Below are 21,236 nucleotides of genomic sequence, written 5' to 3' on the forward strand. Positions count from 1 at the left end.
ACCTTTTTACAAATATTTTACATCTTTATACACAGTATTTTTTATCTTATATATTTAATATGAAACCAGCTGACATTTAATGATTAATATAATAAAAAATTGAAATTCACTCTTTTTAAACTTGTTCAGTCAGTCCTTAATGTGAGAATATTTTTCTCACTTTACATGATTCATTTTTAGTTTCATAAAAAAGTATACTTACAGTATTACTTTGTTCACTTTTTCTAGTACTGCATTAGTTAAATCTGTAGCAAGTTATAGCACAATGTGCATAGCAGAAAACCTCTTCCTTAAATAAATATGCAAACCATTACTTATCTTGGAAATTTATAATATATTTTTGTGCAGGAGACAGTCCTAGTATGGCTATAGAAAAGTATGAAATGTCAAGCAAGAGTTAATTAAATCTGTTTATTGAAGCTGAGGTTAACCTGATATGCACAATGCTAGAAATGATCTCTGGCCTGCAGATTACTAATCACAGGTCAAGAATATTCTTAGTACAGCCAAATGCCAGTTTGTTACAAACACAGTGAGCAAGTTCAGTATTTCATGAAAGGAATTTTAAAAACAAATTAATAAACAGAAACACCATTTTTTAAAGATTATTCACAATTTTATAAACACCGACACCACATTTATTTCTGTCTCACACTGATTGCACAGACACTGTATAAATGCCAACAGAGCAATAAACATTTAACAGATTGTTAACAATCATTCCACATCAATCATTTATATTATTGCTTTCGTTATTCGACTTAATATAATAATCAATGCATATTATATACAACCGCAACATGGTACTTCTTTTAAATAAATATTGTCATTAGTACAGTTCTTTTATTTTTAAGCTGCAGGAAGAACTTGAAATTTCAGAGAAGTCAAATTATATTTAACAGGAAATATGGCCACACTTTATGAAACTCTGCAACACAATACAGGGTAGGATTATGTTACCAAATTATAAAATGGTTCTTTTTAATTTTTCACAGATTTTCCAGTATTTCTAAATAAAGTGTGAAACAAAAATATAGTTCAAAACTCCTTTCATAACAAACTGATCTTGCTCTCATCTGAAATCAAACTAACAGTAACAAGATTGTGATTGTTAATTCTGAGTCTGATGGTTGTCACTTTTCACAACTTTAATAAAAGTGCATACATGGTTAGATTTATCAACATTCCCCATTTTATTAATGGGCCTGGCTTCATAACTGTTTCTCTCTTTGTAGTGGCATAATATTTGTTGATTTGGCATCTTGGAAGTACAATACTCTTCCTGCTTCTTAATCTAGTACAGAATGCTTTAGCAGTAAAAATTAATGTTTCCACAATTTTGTTTCCCATTAAAATACAAGGGCAACCAGATGTATCTTAAAAATGCAGTTCAAGATGAATTTCAATAACTACAAAAATTACAGACAGGTTCACCTGGCTGAGCATCTGCAACTGTTATGTAGAACCTGTGATACAAATTCAAGCGTAGGTGATTGGGCACAAGTAACTGAAAAGGCTAAGCTCACTTTAAGGCTGTTTCATAATTTTCCTTAAACACATATGGTATGATACTGTACCTTTAACAAAAGCCACTAGACCACCCTCCTTTTTATTTATTGAGATACAGTATCATTCCCATTGTTTTCTAGCCTCAATACAAGATAATACAATAAGAATTAGAAGATAAATATTTTATCAATATATTATGGCAGTGGAAAAAAATTAGAAAGAGAATAAAACAGTTTTATATAAAACATATTTCATACCAGTATTATGGATGTGGAACACAGGCATGGACCAAGAGGAATGCAATCCATGTATATAATATTTAGTTTAATCTTCTCATACCTACTGAAAATCAATCCAGAATTTCCAAATGCATGCAAGATCAGAACAAAATTTCCATATAGGTACATTACAACTGTTTCTTAATTACATTTACTTCAAATTTCATTCAGCTACATAGTCATCACCTGATCAGACATATCCACTGCAACCATCAAATTATTTAAATGAGATAAACACACCACATATGCTGTTAAAATTATATTTAAGAGAAATGTTACTGGATTAACATGATGGGTACAATGGGGGGGGGACAGGCATAAATGACACCATTAGAGGAAACATTACTGATATTAAGAATACAGTCAAAACAGTGACAGGATGTCAAGAACAGATTTACACACAATATAAAGTCAAAGATTATCCATGGAGACCAAAAATGTAATGATACATCCAGATGAAATAGGATATGAAATAAAGAATAGTGTGCAGCAAATACAAGAACAATAGTTGTGGCAGGAAAGTTAAAACAGCCTTTTGAGTGGGTCTGTAAAATCTTAATTACTCCTGGATGCTGAGGATTAATCTCAGTACCTTGTGAGGACCCTCGGCAAACTCATAACTGGCAGTTCTTCCTAAGATTAAAAAATAGACGTTTCTGACAGACTTAAAGGGAACTCCTGATCACAGACTCTATTACATATCCTTGGCTCTTGAGATGTATCAAATGTTCTCCTGAATACTGCAGCAACCACCTTCGAGGTGACGGATTGCCTGAAGGAGGCTGTGAACTGAACCTAGATAGGCACTGACTTACTCAGAGTTGGTGGAAGCAATGTTCCATGAAATGCTGCACACATCTAAGCAGTCAACATAGCCTAAGACCAAAATGCAAAGGATCCAGAAATTATCATTTTATCCAATATTTTAAGTTCTGACAGATTCAAATAATTTGGTAAAAGTGAATTCTTATTTCAATGACGTCAGTTCAGTGTTACCATGATTTATGAAGCGATTCTTACAACTGCTGCATAATACAAATAACAGTCTATGCCAGTAGAGCAAGAATTTACTTTTCTTCCAGAAAATGTTAGTGTAGTTGTAAAATGAAACCATGATACATCTCAACTTCATATACCAATTAATTTCCTCTACTTCAATGTAAATGATTCCTGCCAAAAATGATATAATGGTGGTTGCATCACCCCACTTGAAAATATATTATGTGCCTATAATATTTCTTCAGAGTGTGAAAAGCATATCATTCTCCAGAAATAAACGAAACGACATATGCCATTATAAAAATCAAATACTCAAAACCAGTGGTTTACTTGGTCACAGCATTCTGTTAGGGTTACTTATCTTTTTAGAAACATCCACTGTTATTGGACACTTATATTAATCCGCAATCCTTTGTGGCAGTGAAAAAGATAGTCCTACCAGTGTCTTGTATGGCAGCATGATGATACAAAGTTCACAGAGGACAGTTAGCTGCATGACGCTTATAGGTTTGTTTTTTGTTTTCTTCTTATACATTTATTTGTCATTTGTTATAATTAACCTGTCACTTATACAATCAGTGTTCTCATCATTAACCATTTTTCTTTCATCAGTTCCTATGATATTTACTCCAGAAATGAAAAATTTTGCTAAAAAATAAATATAAAGTAAACAGGGCCCAAAACAGGTATGGACAAATATTTGAAAGTGAATAAAATGTCCATGGACTTAATGTCCAGCAACCTACAAATTTCAATGCTTCCTGAACGAGCTGCTGTGAAAACAAAATGTACATTGCAGTAGAATCTATCACAGCCTTTGACTCAAAAGTTGACGATCAGTTCACCTTCAGAATTCTTATGAATTTCAATACTGTCTCCAGTGTGTTAAATGCAGCATATTATTGCCTGCAAGCTTGCAACCACAATACGCAACATGCTACATTCTAACATATTCTGCTGTTCAGTCACATTTCTTGCGCAACACACTGTTAGCTGGGCTAATAGATTAATTGCAATGTAAGTGCCCAAATAATATTAACAGTGCATACACAGTAGTAATCTGTTATGAAAGGACTATGTAATTTGGTGAGAAAATAATTATTTTGACTGCTAATTTTTTTACTGGACTTATGAAACATTTTTCTTTTGATAATATTTTTCTAACATCTTCTTTGTAACAGGTAAAAGAAAATATTTTCAATCCAAAAACTGGCATCTGTTTGTTTCAAATAAATAAATAAAAACACTTCAACATTCTCACAGAAAACATTTCCACACAATTGCTTTACTAATTAAAAAACATTTACAATGCACAAATTTCTGTCATTCATTATTTGTTTCCTTATGATCATATTCAAAGGATTTTGAAATCAAGGTCCTTCATACAAAAATTCTAATTTTATGTAAATTACAAATAACAATGCATGATCATGATCAGTTGGTTCCAAAGCTTAGTGGAGCATGCTATGCAGTTAGATCTATGTTGCATATCAGCAACACTGACACACTCAAATCAGTTATTTTCCTTGCTTTCATTTTTAAAGAAGTACTGAATAATTTGCTGGGTCAATTCATCTGATAGCAAAAAGGTATTTACACTGCAAAACAAAATTGTTAGAATCATGATGGGTGTCAAATCCTGTAATTCTTGTAGAAATCTATTTCAGACTGGAGATCTTAACCCTTCCATTTGAATATATATTTTCATTAATAAACTTCATCACAAACAACGAAAAACATTTTCAGACCAATGTAGATGTACACAGTGTTAACACAAGACAAAAGCACTATCCTCATAAACCAACTGCTAACCTCTCATGCTTTCAGAAAAGCGCATATTATGCTAGGATCAAAATTTTCAATAATCTGCCATCTGATCTCAGAAGTCTTATGAATGAAAAAGCACAATATAAAATAGCTTTAAAATGATACTTAAACACACACTCATGCTACTCTCTTAATGAATATCATTGTCTAAAAAGTGACTCATCCATTTAAAGGTTGTGTAAATAGCATAATTTGACAGTATTGATGTATGTGGATGCATTTTTGAATAGCCTTATGTGTAACCACTGTTTTCTTATGTAAAAACTTCAGTTGTACTGTACATTATGTTTTTGTATTTACATAACATATTCCACATCCTACAGTCACTTTTACTTTGGATCCAGACAATGATGTGAATATCCATTCAAATTTCATTAATATTTTAACTTCTATAATGTAACAATTTATACTGTCATGAGATAATTTTCTTTGAATATTTTCCAGTGCCTGAATGAATATTATAAAATGTTTCACAACACTGGCTTTGCCTCTGTCTATCTATGACAGGGTCTGCCCATGAAATTCATTACATTTTTCTGCCAGCCATTGGTAAAAACCATGTATAACCATTACACTTTACAGTCGTTAATTCTGGGTGAACACTGAAAAGACTTTTTAAGTTTTGAGGTTTTCACGGCGATGACTATGACGGTGCCACATCCCAGAAGACAACTTTCTTCACTGAAATGACTTCTCAAACTGCCAAGTTATGTAATACACTACTTTAGTTCCAGTGAATTCCAACAATACAGAAAATAGATAATGTTGTTTATGAATGTACATTTATTTCCTTATAACAGATTCTCCAGTGAAAATTAAGTTATTCCTGATCAACACACATTATGTCCCAGAAGAGTTATAAATATTCTAATTCATTAAGAAACCATGTTCACTGTTATTGATTTCAGCTGTCATTATGGGCTTCATATTTACAGTTGCAGTCCAAACTACAAACCACACACAATGCACAACATGAAGGACAAAACTTGCCTAGGCCCCATAAAATAGATAGTAATGCAATAATCCAGGTTATGAAACAAATTCACTGCCAGCAACATGCGAGCACTTAAATATGGGATAGAAATTCAGGCATACTTCCATCTGTTATTTTTATTCTTACAAACAGTTAATGAAGAAATGGGAGGTTACAATGATATGTTTTGAGGACATTTTTCTTCATTTAGCAAGATCCATGACTTGGAAAACAAACTGGAATATATCTACACAATTATGCAATGCACTATGTATTCACATACACCTTTTAAGGTGAGGCAACTGAATGCATGAAAAAAAGGAAATGTTAATTCCATACTTTTGCAAACACTGTGTACAACTTCTGTATCTCAAAGCATTTCTGAATTAAGTATCTGGATATATTGATGAAGCACTGTACAGATTTCCTGGCAGCAGGAAAAAATTGAATTAAATTTCATCATCAGAAATTTGCAAAAACTAATCATCAGAATTTCACTCTGTGAAGTTCCATTTTAAAATCTCTTCATATGGCGCCTTTAGATTCAAATGGACGTTTCATTCTGTTAAGTTCTGTATTGTATAACACACACACACACACACACATGTATAAAAATAAGACATAATCCAGGATGTTTTCAAGTTGTATCCAGCCAGTATCTTGGCATATGGGCAATCAGACACATTTTGAGGGAACACATCCATCAGTTGGCAGTATTATGTGACTATGAGAATAGGATCTGTTACAAAATAAAATGTAATATTTGTATAGTAATTGAACCAAGACGGCAACTGAAGGTAATATACAAATAATTACTAATGAGTGTGTACAGTGTTCGTGAAAGTTAAATTTACAGTAAAATAATATGTTTCTATGTTTCTACTATGCATTTACTTTACAAACATTCTCTGTTTGTTTCTCTCTTGTAAAACCAAGACAAGTTTACAGATATTTCATAAAATGTTTTGTCATGTACCGTTAGGTCCTTTCATGATTACAGAAAAGGGTACCATGAGTGTATAAGGAATGGCTCTTTTCCAGACTTCCTCCATGAAGGTTCACCATTATGCAGAATGAACCAATGACACTATTGGCACAAAATAATGCAAATTATATATACGCTGCGGGAGGAAGTTCACGATGACCGTACTGAATTGTACTCACCCCCTGATGCGCTTTCAAAATAAATCTTAAAAGATGCTTCTCACAGTCATTTCCAAACCTTGCCTCCATACACACAAATATTGCTTTGACTGAGTAATCTTGAAACAATAGCACTTCATTGGTTTACCACTGCAGAGACTTTCTACACAAAAATAAAATAACACAACGAGAGAGAAAACACTGAATATCATTTTACTGAAATATTTCTTCCACAGTCTTATTTCACTCTCATGGCACTGACACAAAAATACAGCATGTAAGACACACATGCTATTAATGAGTTATCCATGATTGGATCATTCACAGGCAGAAATCACTCAGTATATTTCTTCCAATCATCGGGCTTCTGGTCTAATGCGAACAGAACATGTTTCTTGTTATCCCTTTGGCAAGTTGCTGCATCACTCCTGATGTGAGGATTCACACTTCAAACACAAAAGTTTTGAATTCTCTCGCAAGGGAGCATACTTCAATTTGCGTAAATATTTATAACAACCAGAAATAAAACCATGCACACAACTGTCATAAATTTTTCATCTGGCAAATGTTGAACAAATCAAATGCAGACTTCTTTCCACAGCAATTAAGCTGCAACATCAGCTTCGTTAAATCACACTTACCTTACGGTCAAATGTGGCCCGTGCTCATCTTAATAGGTGGAGGGACATCAACAAAGATCATTTTACCAGTTAATAAAAGTTAGTTTAGATTTAAACTAAGGATATACACCGGGTTTCTGACACTGATGGCTTTTGCGTTTAAGAAATTTGATATATGCTCTAAGCCAAATTATCACATTTAGATCTCCATATATTTGCCTTAGTTAACAGTGCAGACCGTCCACTAGATAAACAGGGAAAAACACTAATGGAAGATTAGCCAAGGTTAAACCAGAAAACCTTCTGAGAGATTAGCTGTGATCTGTGCCCTCATTGCTTGCACACTGTTCATTATCTTCTTCTGATGACCTACTAGAGTGATGCCAAGTGCAGTAAGCTCTTTCACTGTAACTCTCACTACAGCATCCATGGACGTTATTCCTGCACGCTCAAAGTTTTCAAGGTAGCGTGCCATCTTGATTGAGTTCAGCCACTCTTCTACTGAACTAAACTGGGTCATATCTGGAGCATCTGGTGCCAGTGGGTTGCCTGTCCTGGTTCAAGAATGATAATGTTATTAGTTTAACTAGAATGTTAAGACAAGTGAAAATTTCTGCTAGTAGTATTTCAATGGAATAGTGAACAAAGACAGTGAACTGAAGGTCAAAATTCCTAAGTCTCACCTCTGTTTGATCTCTCGGCCAATACAGTAAGCAGTGAAGAGACATACAGTACTATATGTAACCACCAAGAGGGAGAATGTCATAGCCTTGAACTGTTTACATTTCTGCCAGAAGCAAAACATAATTTCAGTTCTTTATAAATATACTTCATTAGATCATTACTTCCCTCAAAGTTAATACACTTCTGGTCATCTTTCAATTAATTTTTGGGCACTTACAGGCTCTTCCCTTCATCATATTTATTTATTATTTTTTCTATATTATCGTTTAAAGTTTCTCTTCCTTTTCTTAATGTGAACTGACAAAATACCTATTAGAAAATAATTTCTGCAGCCAAATTTGAAATTAATATGGCACTGACTATGAAAATACTGTTTTCTGCGATTTGACATTACATAGCCCACCCTTAAGAGAGAGACAGCATGTTTCAGTGAAACATCTACTACATCACATGTTGTCACATCCCAGAAGACAGTTCCTCAAATTCTAATGGAAATCAGGGCACAACTACAGCTCCTTCCTTAAATATAATTCTCATCTCACCGATGAATGCCAGTAATGTGATGGTTTATATCCAGAAATGAAGCCAGTATAACATGACTTAAAAAAGTAGGGCAACAAACATCACATTCATTGCCACATATAGCTGTTGAAGGTTTCTACATAAATTATAAATGTAAACACTCTGCTACATAAATACCAGCCTGATAAATGAATATATAACTGTGTATCAGTCCATTATTTATATAGATTGTACGTTTTGCTTTTACCAAGACAAAAGGACAGTGGTTTATTAGGGGATAGGGTTTCATGTGGCTTCACCTAAATGCAAGAACTCCACCTACAGCTAACTAAGTACTACTTTCAACTGCTTTCTCTAGTATCAGCAATGATAATAAACTGTATGAGCATTTTAAAGTCAGTACCATAGTTCATCTTCCCAAATACTGAAAAGAGTCCAAATACTGAAAGGAGTACTGGTCTCCTCAGCCCTGGGGGCTGATGGTGGTGAAGATTAAGGAAACAGAACTTCATACTAACCCACACCACTTGTAGGTAAGTACAAAAAACTACAACTCACCTTCATACTTAGTCAGACAGTAACTAACAGAATCAAGCCACACATCACAGATGTTGAACACCTGATATGGTACCATTCCCTGCTTTCATTAATGAGTTCAGTTGCAAGTCTCACAGTAAACTGTGACTCTATTAAATGCAGTATTACAAAACAGTATTATTACTGACAAAATACACACATACATAAAGATACCCAAGAGAAATGAGCCACTGTATATATCATATATTTATCAACACATCTGTTATTAATTCAACTGAACTGCTTTAACTCTTTGGTGAACTACAAATAAATGGCAACTCCAGACAGTCATTACACGTATCAGTATTTACTAATTAAATAATATTCAGCAAATAATGAATATAAATTACATCATATTGAGATAGCTCAAGAGATGTCTCTATAGTAATACACAGTTCTCTCTTTGGCAGTAAATTGAGATTTTACAAGCGTGGCCGGTGCATAAGGCTGACAACCTTACTGTCATCTTTGAGCCGATTGTCTAGATGATGTAGGACCCTCAACGTCTCACAACCCTATGGGCCTTCATGGCCTGGTACAGGGATAGCTTTACTTTTACTTTACTTTAGGAATGCAGAATATAAACTTAGAAAGAGTTGGAACGCATGATTTACCTTACATAACATCGCTATAACCCATCACATAACAGACACATCATTTGTAATGTTAGTCAGTGAAGTAACCTAGATTTAAATCTTGGCAGACCTTTCTGATCAGATAAAAAAAAAGTCCATTTTCTTGAGATACAGAACACACAAACACTGTGTCACATCTTTTCAACACAAAACAATCTTAGAGATAAAACTCTGAAGCAGCTAAAAACTAAGCCACAATCCTAAGCACACATAGCTAAGCAGAGCATTGCAGCATGCAGTAAAATAAGAGAGGAACAGCAAATTTTCAAATATTGATACAGTTATGTACAAGTCACAGGTAACATGAGAGACGGTAATCATGCTGGGGGGGGGGCACAGGGAAAATGGCTCTTCATGGTAACCATTCTTTGAGTTTTGCACCTTTCAGAGAAACAATAAAATTGAGTCACACTGTGGCAAATAGTAGAGCTAACTTTTCAGGAAGTAATGTTCTGACAAGCTTCAAAAAATGAGTCACAAAGTGAACAGCACTTAACACTTAACTCCAAAGAGCAGAACTGTTCCTGACCACATGTTAATTGTTGCATATATCTCCCAGGTGGGCAAGTACCTTTAGATTTTCCAACTAAAATCTTGAATGCATTTCTCATATACCACATGCATACTGCATCCTTAGCCACTCATTTTCTTGATTTATCTTAACAATACAATAACAGTATTAGTTGAAATTACGAATCCCTTCATCATGTATTTTTCTGCAGCCTTCTATTACTTCCTTTCTTTTCCAAATATTCTCCTGGCAACCTGTTCTCAACCACCCACAACAATCTACATTCTTCTCCTGGGGTGACAGGCAAGTTCCATGCCCATACAGCACCTCTCAGGCCCAAATATTCTCCTTTGCACCCTGTTCTCAAACACTCTGAATCTAAGTTTTTCCTTTAGGGTGAGGGACCAAATTTCACATCCAGAGAATATGACAGGTAAAATTACAGCTTCATATATTTCAATGCTGACATTAGTAGAAAGGAGACAGGATTATATAAATGGCAGAAGCATCCTCCAACTTTGCTCATAAGTGTTATTTTGATCTACTACTGTCATTCCCAAATATCTGAACTTGGCCATATTTTCAAGGTTTTATGTATTAACTGTCTTTGTATTATAGTCCTGCCCTACATTTCAGTAAGACATGAACATATATTCAGTTTTCTCTGTTTTTACATCCCTAATGTCCTCCTGACTAGCATCTAACAGAGCTTCTACACATATGTTTTCACTAAATTAACATGAACACTACAAACTAGAAACTGGTATGTCTCATATTCTTGGACCTCCCTAATGGTGTATTCTAAAGCAAAATATTCTTACAGTAGCATGCACTACACAAAGTGTACATCTTGTTAGTTCAGGAAAAATACACAAAATTTGATTGTCACAAATTCTTCAATTACTAATAAGTTAAGATACAGAAATGATATCACCAAATGCACTGCACTGTAACATTTCTTACACTACAGTGATACTTGGAGAAGCAGGTTGGACCTCACTCTCAAAAATCATCAATGAATTAAGTACTATATTAATATAAGAAGAAAAATATGTTTACCACCTTTCTGTTCCTGATTAAAAATAATTCGTATTGCCAGGTTTAATTTTCGATCAGTTTCTTTTTGTAATTAAGAAGAAGTAGATTCTGAAATGAACAACAAATCTCACTCAATTTGGTGTCGGTTCAGTTGCAATACACACCTGTGAGACATGAGGTTCTTATGATGCTGAAAATTAAGATTATGATCTTCCAGAATGTGGCATCACATACCTGGCTGATAGGTACCAGTGTTTCTCAGGAATATACCGCCTCCATCCTCAGGGTAGAAGAATGAGCAGAGTGCAGGAAATTGATATAATATAAGGGAAAGGATGGGCCAGTGTTATTAGCAAACTAGTGGCAACTACCTACAGAATTACATGGGCATCTCATCCCAGAAGACCATAACCTTAATTATACACATCTCTTTATGATTAAAGACATAGCACGAAACATTCAGAGTCTAGTAACGGCTTATAAATTTGAGTGCTTTATAACAGTCAACCTGCTTCGAACTGATCTACATACAATGCGAAAATGAAGGGGCCACATGAGGGTGTATTCCCTACCTTGCATTCTTTCTTGGAATGTTTTCACCAATGAACCCATCAACCAATCACCAAAGCATACTGATTATTCTACCCCAGGCGGCAGTTGATTAAACGCAACCCATTGTGGTGTCCGAATGGCTGCGGGTATGTAATAGGGGTTATGGGGTGGTGGGCGCCTGCAGCCACAGCCCCAGCAATCAAGGGAGATGGAAACAGAGATGCACCCCCACATTAATAAGGTGATCAAAATTAAGCAGTAACTTAAACCATTAAAGCAGAACTGCCATCCTTGAGAAAAATTTACCAACATTCAAGTTACATGCTGTGGAATACCTTGTAACAGCTCCACAGATCTGTAACAATTTCCTCCATGCGTCAGAGATGTACTACACATTAGCAACACTTGGATATTAAACAAGCATAAACCTACCTCATTTATCTGTTAAGAGAAACATTAAATTTAAGGTGATCCATTCTAAATATACATATTTTCATTCTAAATGGTTGGTTCTTCTCTGATCTCCCAAACTTGTTTACTCTTTTCCTGATAATAGAGTGCTTAAAAACTTTGTAAAAAGTTATAAAAGTACTTATAATTATTGATTTAAAATATGGCTATTACTGTAAATGCAGAAAAAATATTTTGACATTATTTACATGCATAGAAGAATGACATATTTGTGATCAATAGTACATACAGTGTTAGATCAGGATTTTCCACATTAAAAGTGTTCATTCCCTGTATCAAGATACAGTACTCATTGTTTTCTCTTTCATTCCATAAGTATGGAATTGTAACACAGTATACTCCTAATTGTCCCACATTTGAATTACACAGCTTGCAGGTTATGTGTGATTTATATCTAAATTTTCGTTCCTTGTTCAGTTTATTGAAGGTTTATATAGTTGCACATTATTACACATAAGCTTTCAACCTTCTGCCATTGTTACTGTTATATGATTTTTACTTTCAAATTTTACAATCCTGCTTATGAGGCTGTAACACAACAAAGAGAGAAGTGAACACTGAACTCCATCCATGCAGACAGTAAGCTATGTTGCTATGTACTTCAAGTTGTTAAAATTATTTCATGATAGAGTACATGTGTTACAAATAAAATAATTTTGGCTTATGTATAACCAACCTACATCCCATTAAACCTTATAACCAAAAACACGCCATAACTAACTACCTGAATTACCACCACAGTAAATATTTATACAGCCGGTCACTGTAGCCGAGCGGTCTAAGGCTTGCACTGTCTTCGCTCACTCGGAAGCCGGGATCGTGGGTTCGAATCCCACTCAGGGCATGGATGTTTGTGTGCGATTTTCTGTGTTTGTCTACAGGTAGAGGCCTTGCGACGAGCTGATCACTCGCCCAAGGAGTCCTACCGTATGTGTAAGATCTAGTAAACCGAAGTGAAACGGAGAGTTTCATGGAGGGCCTAGGCCCAAATTGGGGCTGTAGTGCCACAGGAAAAAAAAAAAAATTATACAAACACTCACATGGTTTTTAAGATAGAAAAGTGTTCAGAGAAGTAGAGAATGGCATTATTCCATATTACAGTATGAAGTAAATGACACAATTATATATAGATCCACTGATAGCTGATTTGCCAGGTTTGATGCTGATTAATTAACCTAAGTGAATATTGGATTAAGACTACATACAAAATTAGAATCTTCCTTTATATGCATTCATGTCATGGCAACAAAGTTTAAACTTGAACAACCCTGTGAACACTGTATGTAAGTATTCATCTTTGTAACCACGGTATTTTGGATGATGTCCATAAAATTAAGAAATTGGCAAATAAAGAAATGGAGAGAACTGGAAGAAGCAGCAGAAAGGTGGAGAAATCTGCATAGTAAAGAGCATGTACTCTTCACCCAATATTATTAAGATAATCAAATTAAGAATTAAATTATATATTGTACATATTGTACACATGGGGTAGATAGGAAATGAATATAAAATTTTGTCAGAAAATCTGAAGGCAACAGAGCATCTGGTAGACCTACACATACATGAAAGAGTAATATTACAGCGAATCATAATAAAATACAGTATGAAAGCGTGGGCTGCATTCATGTGATTCAGGATAATGATAAGTGGCAGGCTCTTCTGAACACAATAATGAACCTTCAGGTTCGAAAAAATTGGAAAATTTCTGGAGTAGCTGAGTGACTATTAGCTTTTCAAGCAAGACTCTCCTCTATCGAGTCAGAGAATGTTAACTGTAAGAAAAACAAAACTATCTCTGTAAAAGAACGTCCTGATTTTCATGTTACATGAATCTGAAAAGTTAGTTCTTGAAATGCTGTCTTCTTGTGAACACCTCTGGCACCTAAATAATGCATCCAGTTATATTTGTATGGGACCACTACTGCTATGTCCTCTCTATAATTATGAATGCAATGGCATAAAAACAGAGCTTAGTACCTAAAGACTAAACAGAAAAGATATTTTCTGCTCTTTAAAAAAATGGTTCTTGTAATTCTGATCAGCTTCAATACCACAGACTTGATCCACAAACAAATATAATACCAATAGAGTATCTCTTAACACACAGACAATACAAACCATATTCAGTAAGAACAAAGCAATCTGTAAGAAAATTTATGAACTCTTCCCATAAGAATTAAATAAATACTGTATGTCCAAAAAGTATCCGATTTTATTTTTTTCTGCTGTAAGTAATGGCCAAAGGGGTGGGGAAACTGAGGGTAGTGGTAGAAGGGACTTTAATGCGCATGCGTGATTTTTTGTTGACTCGCAACACTGCTAGGTGTCTGTGGCTGCCAGATAGCGAAGTGGCGTAACACATGTTCGTCACATTCTCATTTCGCTCAAGATGACAGAACACTTGGAGCAGCAATACTGCATTAAGTTTTGTCAGAAACTTGGGGATACCCAAACGGAAACAATTTGCAAAATTCAGCAGGCTTTCAGCAATGATGCAGTGGGGGTCACTCAAATTAAAGAGTGGTTCAATCGCTTTAAACATGGCCGTATGTCAGCGGACAGTAAGCAGCATTCCAGGAGACCATCAACGAGCCAAAATGCTGATGTCGTTGAAAAAGTGCGGACACTGATCATGGAGGACCATCGTTTGGCCATCCGTGAAGTTGCTGATGAGGTTGGGATCAGCAGAGGTTCCACAAACACAATTTTAACTCAGGATTTGGGCATGCGAAGAGTGGCGGCAAAATTTGTGCCCAAGCTGCTTTTGCCGAAGCAGCAACAACTCCACCTTGAGGTCGCGCAGGACATGCTGGAGTGCGCCAACAGGGATCCTGAGTTCCTGAAGACTGTGATTACTGGTGACAAGTCGTGGGTGTACGGATATGACCCAGAAACCAAGGTCCAGGCCTCACAATGGAAGCATCCAACATCCCCGAGGCCCAAAAGAGCACGACAGGTTCAGAGCAATGTGAAGGTGATACTGACCCATTTTTTTCGATCACCGGGGTGTTGTGCATCATGAGTATGCACCCCTAGGACAGACTGTCAATAAGGAGTACTACCAAGAAGTCCTCCGCCATCTTTGTGATGCAGTCCAGCGCAAGAGACCAGAGCTGTGGGACGCACACAACTGGCAGCTGCATCATGACAACGCCCCAGCTCATTCATTGTACCCGATCCATGGTTTCCTGGCCAAGCACGGCATTCCGCAGGTTTGCCAGGCTCCCTACTCTCCTGACATGGCTCCTTGTGATTTCTGGCTGTTCCTGAGATTGAAGACACCGCTAAAAGGCTGCCGTTTTGACAGCCGCGAGGACATCATACAGAATGTGATGGCGCAGCTGCACGCCACTCCAAAAGAAGCCTTCCAGAATTGCTTCCAGCGATGGAAGGACTGCTGGGCTAAGTGTGTGGAGTCACAAGGGGTCTACTTTGAAGGCGATTAGGTATTGTAACCACCCAGATACATAGCTTTTTTTTCCCAGCCCAAGGTCAGATACTTTTTGGACAGAGTAGTATACCTTTACTTCAATAAGTGTGTGTTGTTGGAGACTGAATCAAACAAATAAATATATAAATGGAATAAATATGAGTGTTCACAGAAATAAATATACTGTTCAAACCTATATCTACAGAACTTAACCTTCTTGAAAAGTAGACATTTACTCAGTTGGTCAAGAAATTCCCTCCCTTTCATGAAGCTCAAAGGTTCAATGCCATGATCAAAAGAGCCCATTACTAGTACCTATCCCAAGCCACATAAATACAGCTCTTTCATATCCATTTTAATATTATCCTACCTTGTATGGCTAGGTCTTCTAAGCAGTGTGTCAGAAGAAACAATTATGAAATTCTTGTAACTACTTTGCCATGCCATTTACATTCATCATATCCTGTTGTCTGGTCAGTAATGGCCTCTTGGCAGTGACATTTCATTTCACTAGTCTGAGGTATTAATGTGCAACTGGTACAGTGGCTGGACTCCTTATACATAACATAATATTTTAAGTTCTGAATTTATATAATTAATTGAACTCCCTGTTCATAACTACGAACTCGGTAGATAAAACAATTTAAATGTGATATTAAATACGATAAATGATACAAATTCCGTCCCAAGTGCAAACCATATATATTATATGTCTTTGATCTTGTTCTTTCTACACTACATGTTTCGGCCTCTATCGGCCATCATCAGGTGTATACTCTTAACGTTGCTGCCACACTGAACCCGGTCTAAAATTTAACATTTAAAAACACAATGTCACATTCTTCGTANGATATTAAATATGACCTATTTAATTTATAAGGTCAAAAGACATAAATAATTAAAATACTGTTTATTTCAACAGGCCATATACATTTACCACTGGCATTGTGCACTTCACAGTTCTAAAGGATTACACCTTGTACGTTTATTATCAGCAGTAATACTACCAGATGCGTTCATAACATGTCATCATACAACATGCTGAGTAGAACTGCAATTTGCCAATTTTTGTCAAAACATAAAAATATTTTGTGCAGTCACTATGTTATTTATAGTTCTTTTTAAAAAGAAAAAAACTTTTTGAATACCTATCACTGTCAATACCTTTAGAACTCACAGCAAACAGTGCTGCTTCCCAACTTACTCACAGGTTTGCACAAAAACACACTGGTATTACTGAAGTCAGGAAGACAAAAATTAATAAGACAGAGATCTCCAATAGCATGATGTTCATAACAAGTTACATAGAGATCGATTTATTTGTGTCTGATAATACTGAGATCTCTTTAAGTAAATCAGAGCACACATAACAATGTCGCCTAGCAATAGGGTTCCAAAGAAGAACTCTGTCCCATTGGAACCCTAAATAGACTACAGTAACATCATCTGATGGGTATGTAAGATACCATAGTTATCAAAATCTTAAGGGAGGGGGGAACAAAGTTCCAATTCATAAATATATGGGAAAATCTAGAGCAATTTCTTTTATTTCATGGACATCATTCACACATCTAAGCAGTACACCAAATAATGCATAAGTCATGTCACAAAACTGTACAGTATGCAATACATTATATTAACAGACGTTCATTCAAATGAATATACATACACATTTAACAGTACACAGGACAAATCAATCTGCAGTCAAGATTCATCAAGCAACTACTCAGCCAAGAAAATATTTAACAGAGCTAAAGAAGCCAAAATAAACCGATTTTATAGATTTTTCAAGAACTCAAGATGAACTCCAGCTAAAAACTTTTTCTGCTCCAGCACTAATCAGCCAGGCTCATGACTACAGTAATGTTCAATGAATCAGTTTCCGAATCTTCCTAAGTATTTGCAGGGATGAATATGTTTCCGAAAAAATCAACATAACAACTGACTGTACTGTATTTTGTACAGCTGCGTGGTGAGATTTCAAGGAACATGAAAATTTGGATTCTGTTTTGTACAACTGGTACCAAATGTCAGATAAATAAGCACTAGAATGTATTTTATATTTATATCATGTACTCGCTAGGAAATCATAATGGCCACTCATGTCTTGAATTCAGGGGATATTCTTTTTAATGATAATGTAATTTTCTGTCTCAACTAAGCTCTTCATGAGGATAAGTATCTTTATAGATAGGCTATATTCTGAGACAACTTCTTTCCCACCGTTCTCATTACCCATACCCACCTTCATATTTCTCAATATTGATACACAACCCAAGGAGCTTTTATAGCATTACTACATAAAAAACAGCGCTACTCCACTTCTGTGTACCTGACTATTCTGCCCTAAACCAGGACTAGATAACATACTGCTTGTTCACAAATAATAGTACAACATTCCTTTCATACATAAGTGAAGCTTAGTTAGGGTGGCTGATAAGCTGTTGGAACTCCTTCATATTCAGGATGTAACATGCATAGTTCTCAGTTGTTCTAACTTAGGCAGTTATTTTCCAAACACCCTCCAGTCAAATTTTGAGTTAGGAACTTAAAACAGGCTATAACTGCTTCCACATAATTTCAACCATCCATCAACACTTCATAATTTACATAGTTGAGAAAGGAACATCACATGAACTTCAAAATTATTTCTAATATCTTCACAATCCTTAATATTACAATAATCTAAAGTTGGCCCTGGCAAATCTCCCAGATTTAAATCTAATTCACTCTTTGAATTACTGAATTTAGAATTAGCAGCGACAAGGCATTTATTCTACTCCTCTCTCACTGTTCACTCACTATCCTTGTGACTCTAAATAATTAATTGAAGAGTACTATCTCCTGGGATATAATTCTGTGTAGTTGAATGAAATTCAACTGACAGTTCAGAGAACATATCACCTCCATCTTCAGGGTAAAATAATCCAAGCAAGACACCAGCATGAAAGCGGTGGCAAGCCCCCTGAAACGGCAGCGGACTTTCAATGGACTACAAGATGTTACAACCCAGAAGACAGTACTCTTCATAACCACTGCTGTGAGAACCTCAAATCCTAATTAGTTGTCTGAAATCCATTTCACTGTAGTCATACACAGTTCACAATCATACCCAGATCATCTCTCTCTCATAGTCAATCAAATATACAACTACCTGTACAGTGTTCATCCATAAGAACCAAGAAATTTCACATGGTTAAATTTTCAAAAAGCACATAATCCAATATTCTTCAGCTTTTCTTTGTATCGGTATTTTTCCCACTACAAATCTCTCAGAGATAATTTGTTCTCAGAACTATTGAAAACACTGTAAATAAACAAAACAAAACACAAACAAAGGAGGAATTCAGAAACTGATTCATTTAATTTCAAGACGTTTATATCATATTTTACACAATAATTTTCTTAAAAGCAAATTCGATTTATTGCTTACCTGTTTTGTGCTATTTTCCTCAAGGTGTCAGGGCATCGAATGAGTTTGTCAAGTGTTTTAACAATAGAGGCAAATGTTGGCCTATGAGTTCTTTCTTTCTGCCAGCAGTCAAGCATTAATTGGTAGATGGCTTCCGGGCAGTCCATGGGCGCTGGTAACCTATAGAGAAAATTGTATTTAGTAAAGTATTACACAACTGGTCACGGTAGCCAAGTGGTCTAAGGCGTGCACTGTCTTTGCTCGCTCGGAAGCCGGGATCGCGGGTTTGAATCCCACTCAGGGCATGGATGTTTAGTTTGTGTGTGCTTTTTTCTGTGTTCGTCTACAGGTAGATGCCTTGCAACGAGCTGATCACCCGCCCAAGGAGTCCTACCGAATTTCTAAGATCTAGAAAAACCAAAGTGAATGGAGTTCATGGAGGTAGGCCTAGGCCCACTGGGGCTGTAGTGCCAAGGAAAAAAAAAAGTATTACACATATGCCTTCATCAGAGCACGTTTCTTATTTACAAACAGTGCCAATTTCTATATCGCCTGATATACCTTCCCCTAGAAGCAAGTTTAGCCTTATCAGTCCCACAAAAGCCTGACTCATGGTCATTTTGTATCACTAAAAGTTGAGGCCTGAGATAGAGCAAGATTAAGTTATTGTAAAAGTATCGGCTTTTGTCTGGTTACCTCTAATGTTACAGATAACCGGCAAGAAAAATTGAGAAAAAAGTAACTCCCACTAAAAAAGAATACTGGTATGTTAAAATTAACAGTACTAAAATATTTTCATATGTAAGAGTGACTGTAGACAGGATTTTGATTGGAGATTGGATTTACTGACCACTTCAACACTTGACTCATGGCTACATTTAATTATAGCGCCACTGCTGATCTCCACACTTTGCAAATCACTACAGCACACACTAAGTCTTTTCAGTCTGCTGCATCTTCACCAGCCATTCCCTGGTAATGACTAACAGTGGAGATTCTTCAGCTCTGCACTCACTTCATTGTGTGCTCGCTCTAACCTGCAGTGACTAAGTCCTCTCTTCACAGACTTCCTTACTACTCTCACACAACTCCCTTACAAGTGGTTAACTTCTAATCTTGCCTCACTGATAATCCCTTGGCATGGACCATGTAGAAAACATCATTTATTGTTGCACTTCAATTGTTTCCATGGGAACATATTTGTTTGTGAAGATGTTACTCAGTAATGGCTGCATATACTTGCTTATTAAGAATCTGTTGTCTAGTAGCAGATTTGTTTCATTTTTCATTTCAAGGTTGTTATCCAGCAATGAGTCAACATGATACAATATAAATCTGCTGCTACTGTCAGAAAGCTAAAGCAGTCCTTCAAAACACATACGTAGGTCAGTCAAAAAGTTCCTGGAATTCCCCTCCAGACGGAGAACGAGGGATAAGATAGCGCACACACTGTTGTGGTGGGAAGCTCAGCATGTCTGCTCGCAGGCACAACAGGTCTGGACAGGTTTCAGTGTGCAGTGTCGTTACTGTTCCGTTTGAATTAGACATGAGTATTGGTTATTCGGCGCAATGTCGCAGTTCGAACAGCGTGTGAACATCAAGTTCTTGTGCAAATTGGGAAAATCTGTTTAGAGGCGCTATCTGCCCTGCAACAAGTTTGTGGTGATACTACACTATAGAAATCCACAGTTACAACTGGTTTTTCTGGTTTAAGGATGGGCAGGAGACGTTAGAGGATGACCAGCACAGCGGGAGACCTTCGACATCCAGAACCAAAAAAATGATTGGAGAAGTGTGACAACTGATTTGATGTGATCAACCATCGCGGAGTTGAACAAGAAGTTGGTACTGTTACTGGCCATTTCTATGTGTGCAAGTTTTGCAGAGGTTGTGCGATGCGGTTCGGAAGAAGCGGCGCGACAAGTGGCAGGGACAGTGGTTTCTGCATCACAATAACGCACCAAGCCACACATCGCTTGTTGTGCAGCAATTCCTCACTGAGAAAAACATTCCTGTCATTACTCAACCACCGTACTCTCCAGATCTCGCTCCGAGT

At 36.2% G+C, this 21,236-nt stretch overlaps 1 protein-coding gene across 6 annotated transcripts in view; it reads right to left on the minus strand.

Moving 5' to 3' along the window:
* Positions 1-1,346: 1,346 nt before the first annotated feature.
* The window catches only part of LOC111865222 (ephrin type-A receptor 4-A), a 550,534-nt gene continuing 530,644 nt past the window's right edge, over positions 1,347-21,236 (minus strand). For all 6 annotated transcript variants that reach the window (XM_023853096.2, XM_023853093.2, XM_023853095.2 and 3 more), the window contains 2 exons: positions 19,202-19,360; positions 1,347-7,903 (listed from right to left, as the gene is read on the minus strand). In XM_023853096.2, coding sequence (XP_023708864.1) covers positions 7,636-7,903; positions 19,202-19,360 — 427 coding nt within the window. In that variant the 3' untranslated portion in view covers positions 1,347-7,635. The remainder of the gene's footprint in view (positions 7,904-19,201; positions 19,361-21,236) is intronic.

Source organism: Cryptotermes secundus, unplaced genomic scaffold (assembly GCF_002891405.2).
Source record: "Cryptotermes secundus unplaced genomic scaffold, Csec_1.0 scaffold614, whole genome shotgun sequence".
Lineage (NCBI taxonomy): Eukaryota > Metazoa > Arthropoda > Insecta > Blattodea > Kalotermitidae > Cryptotermes > Cryptotermes secundus.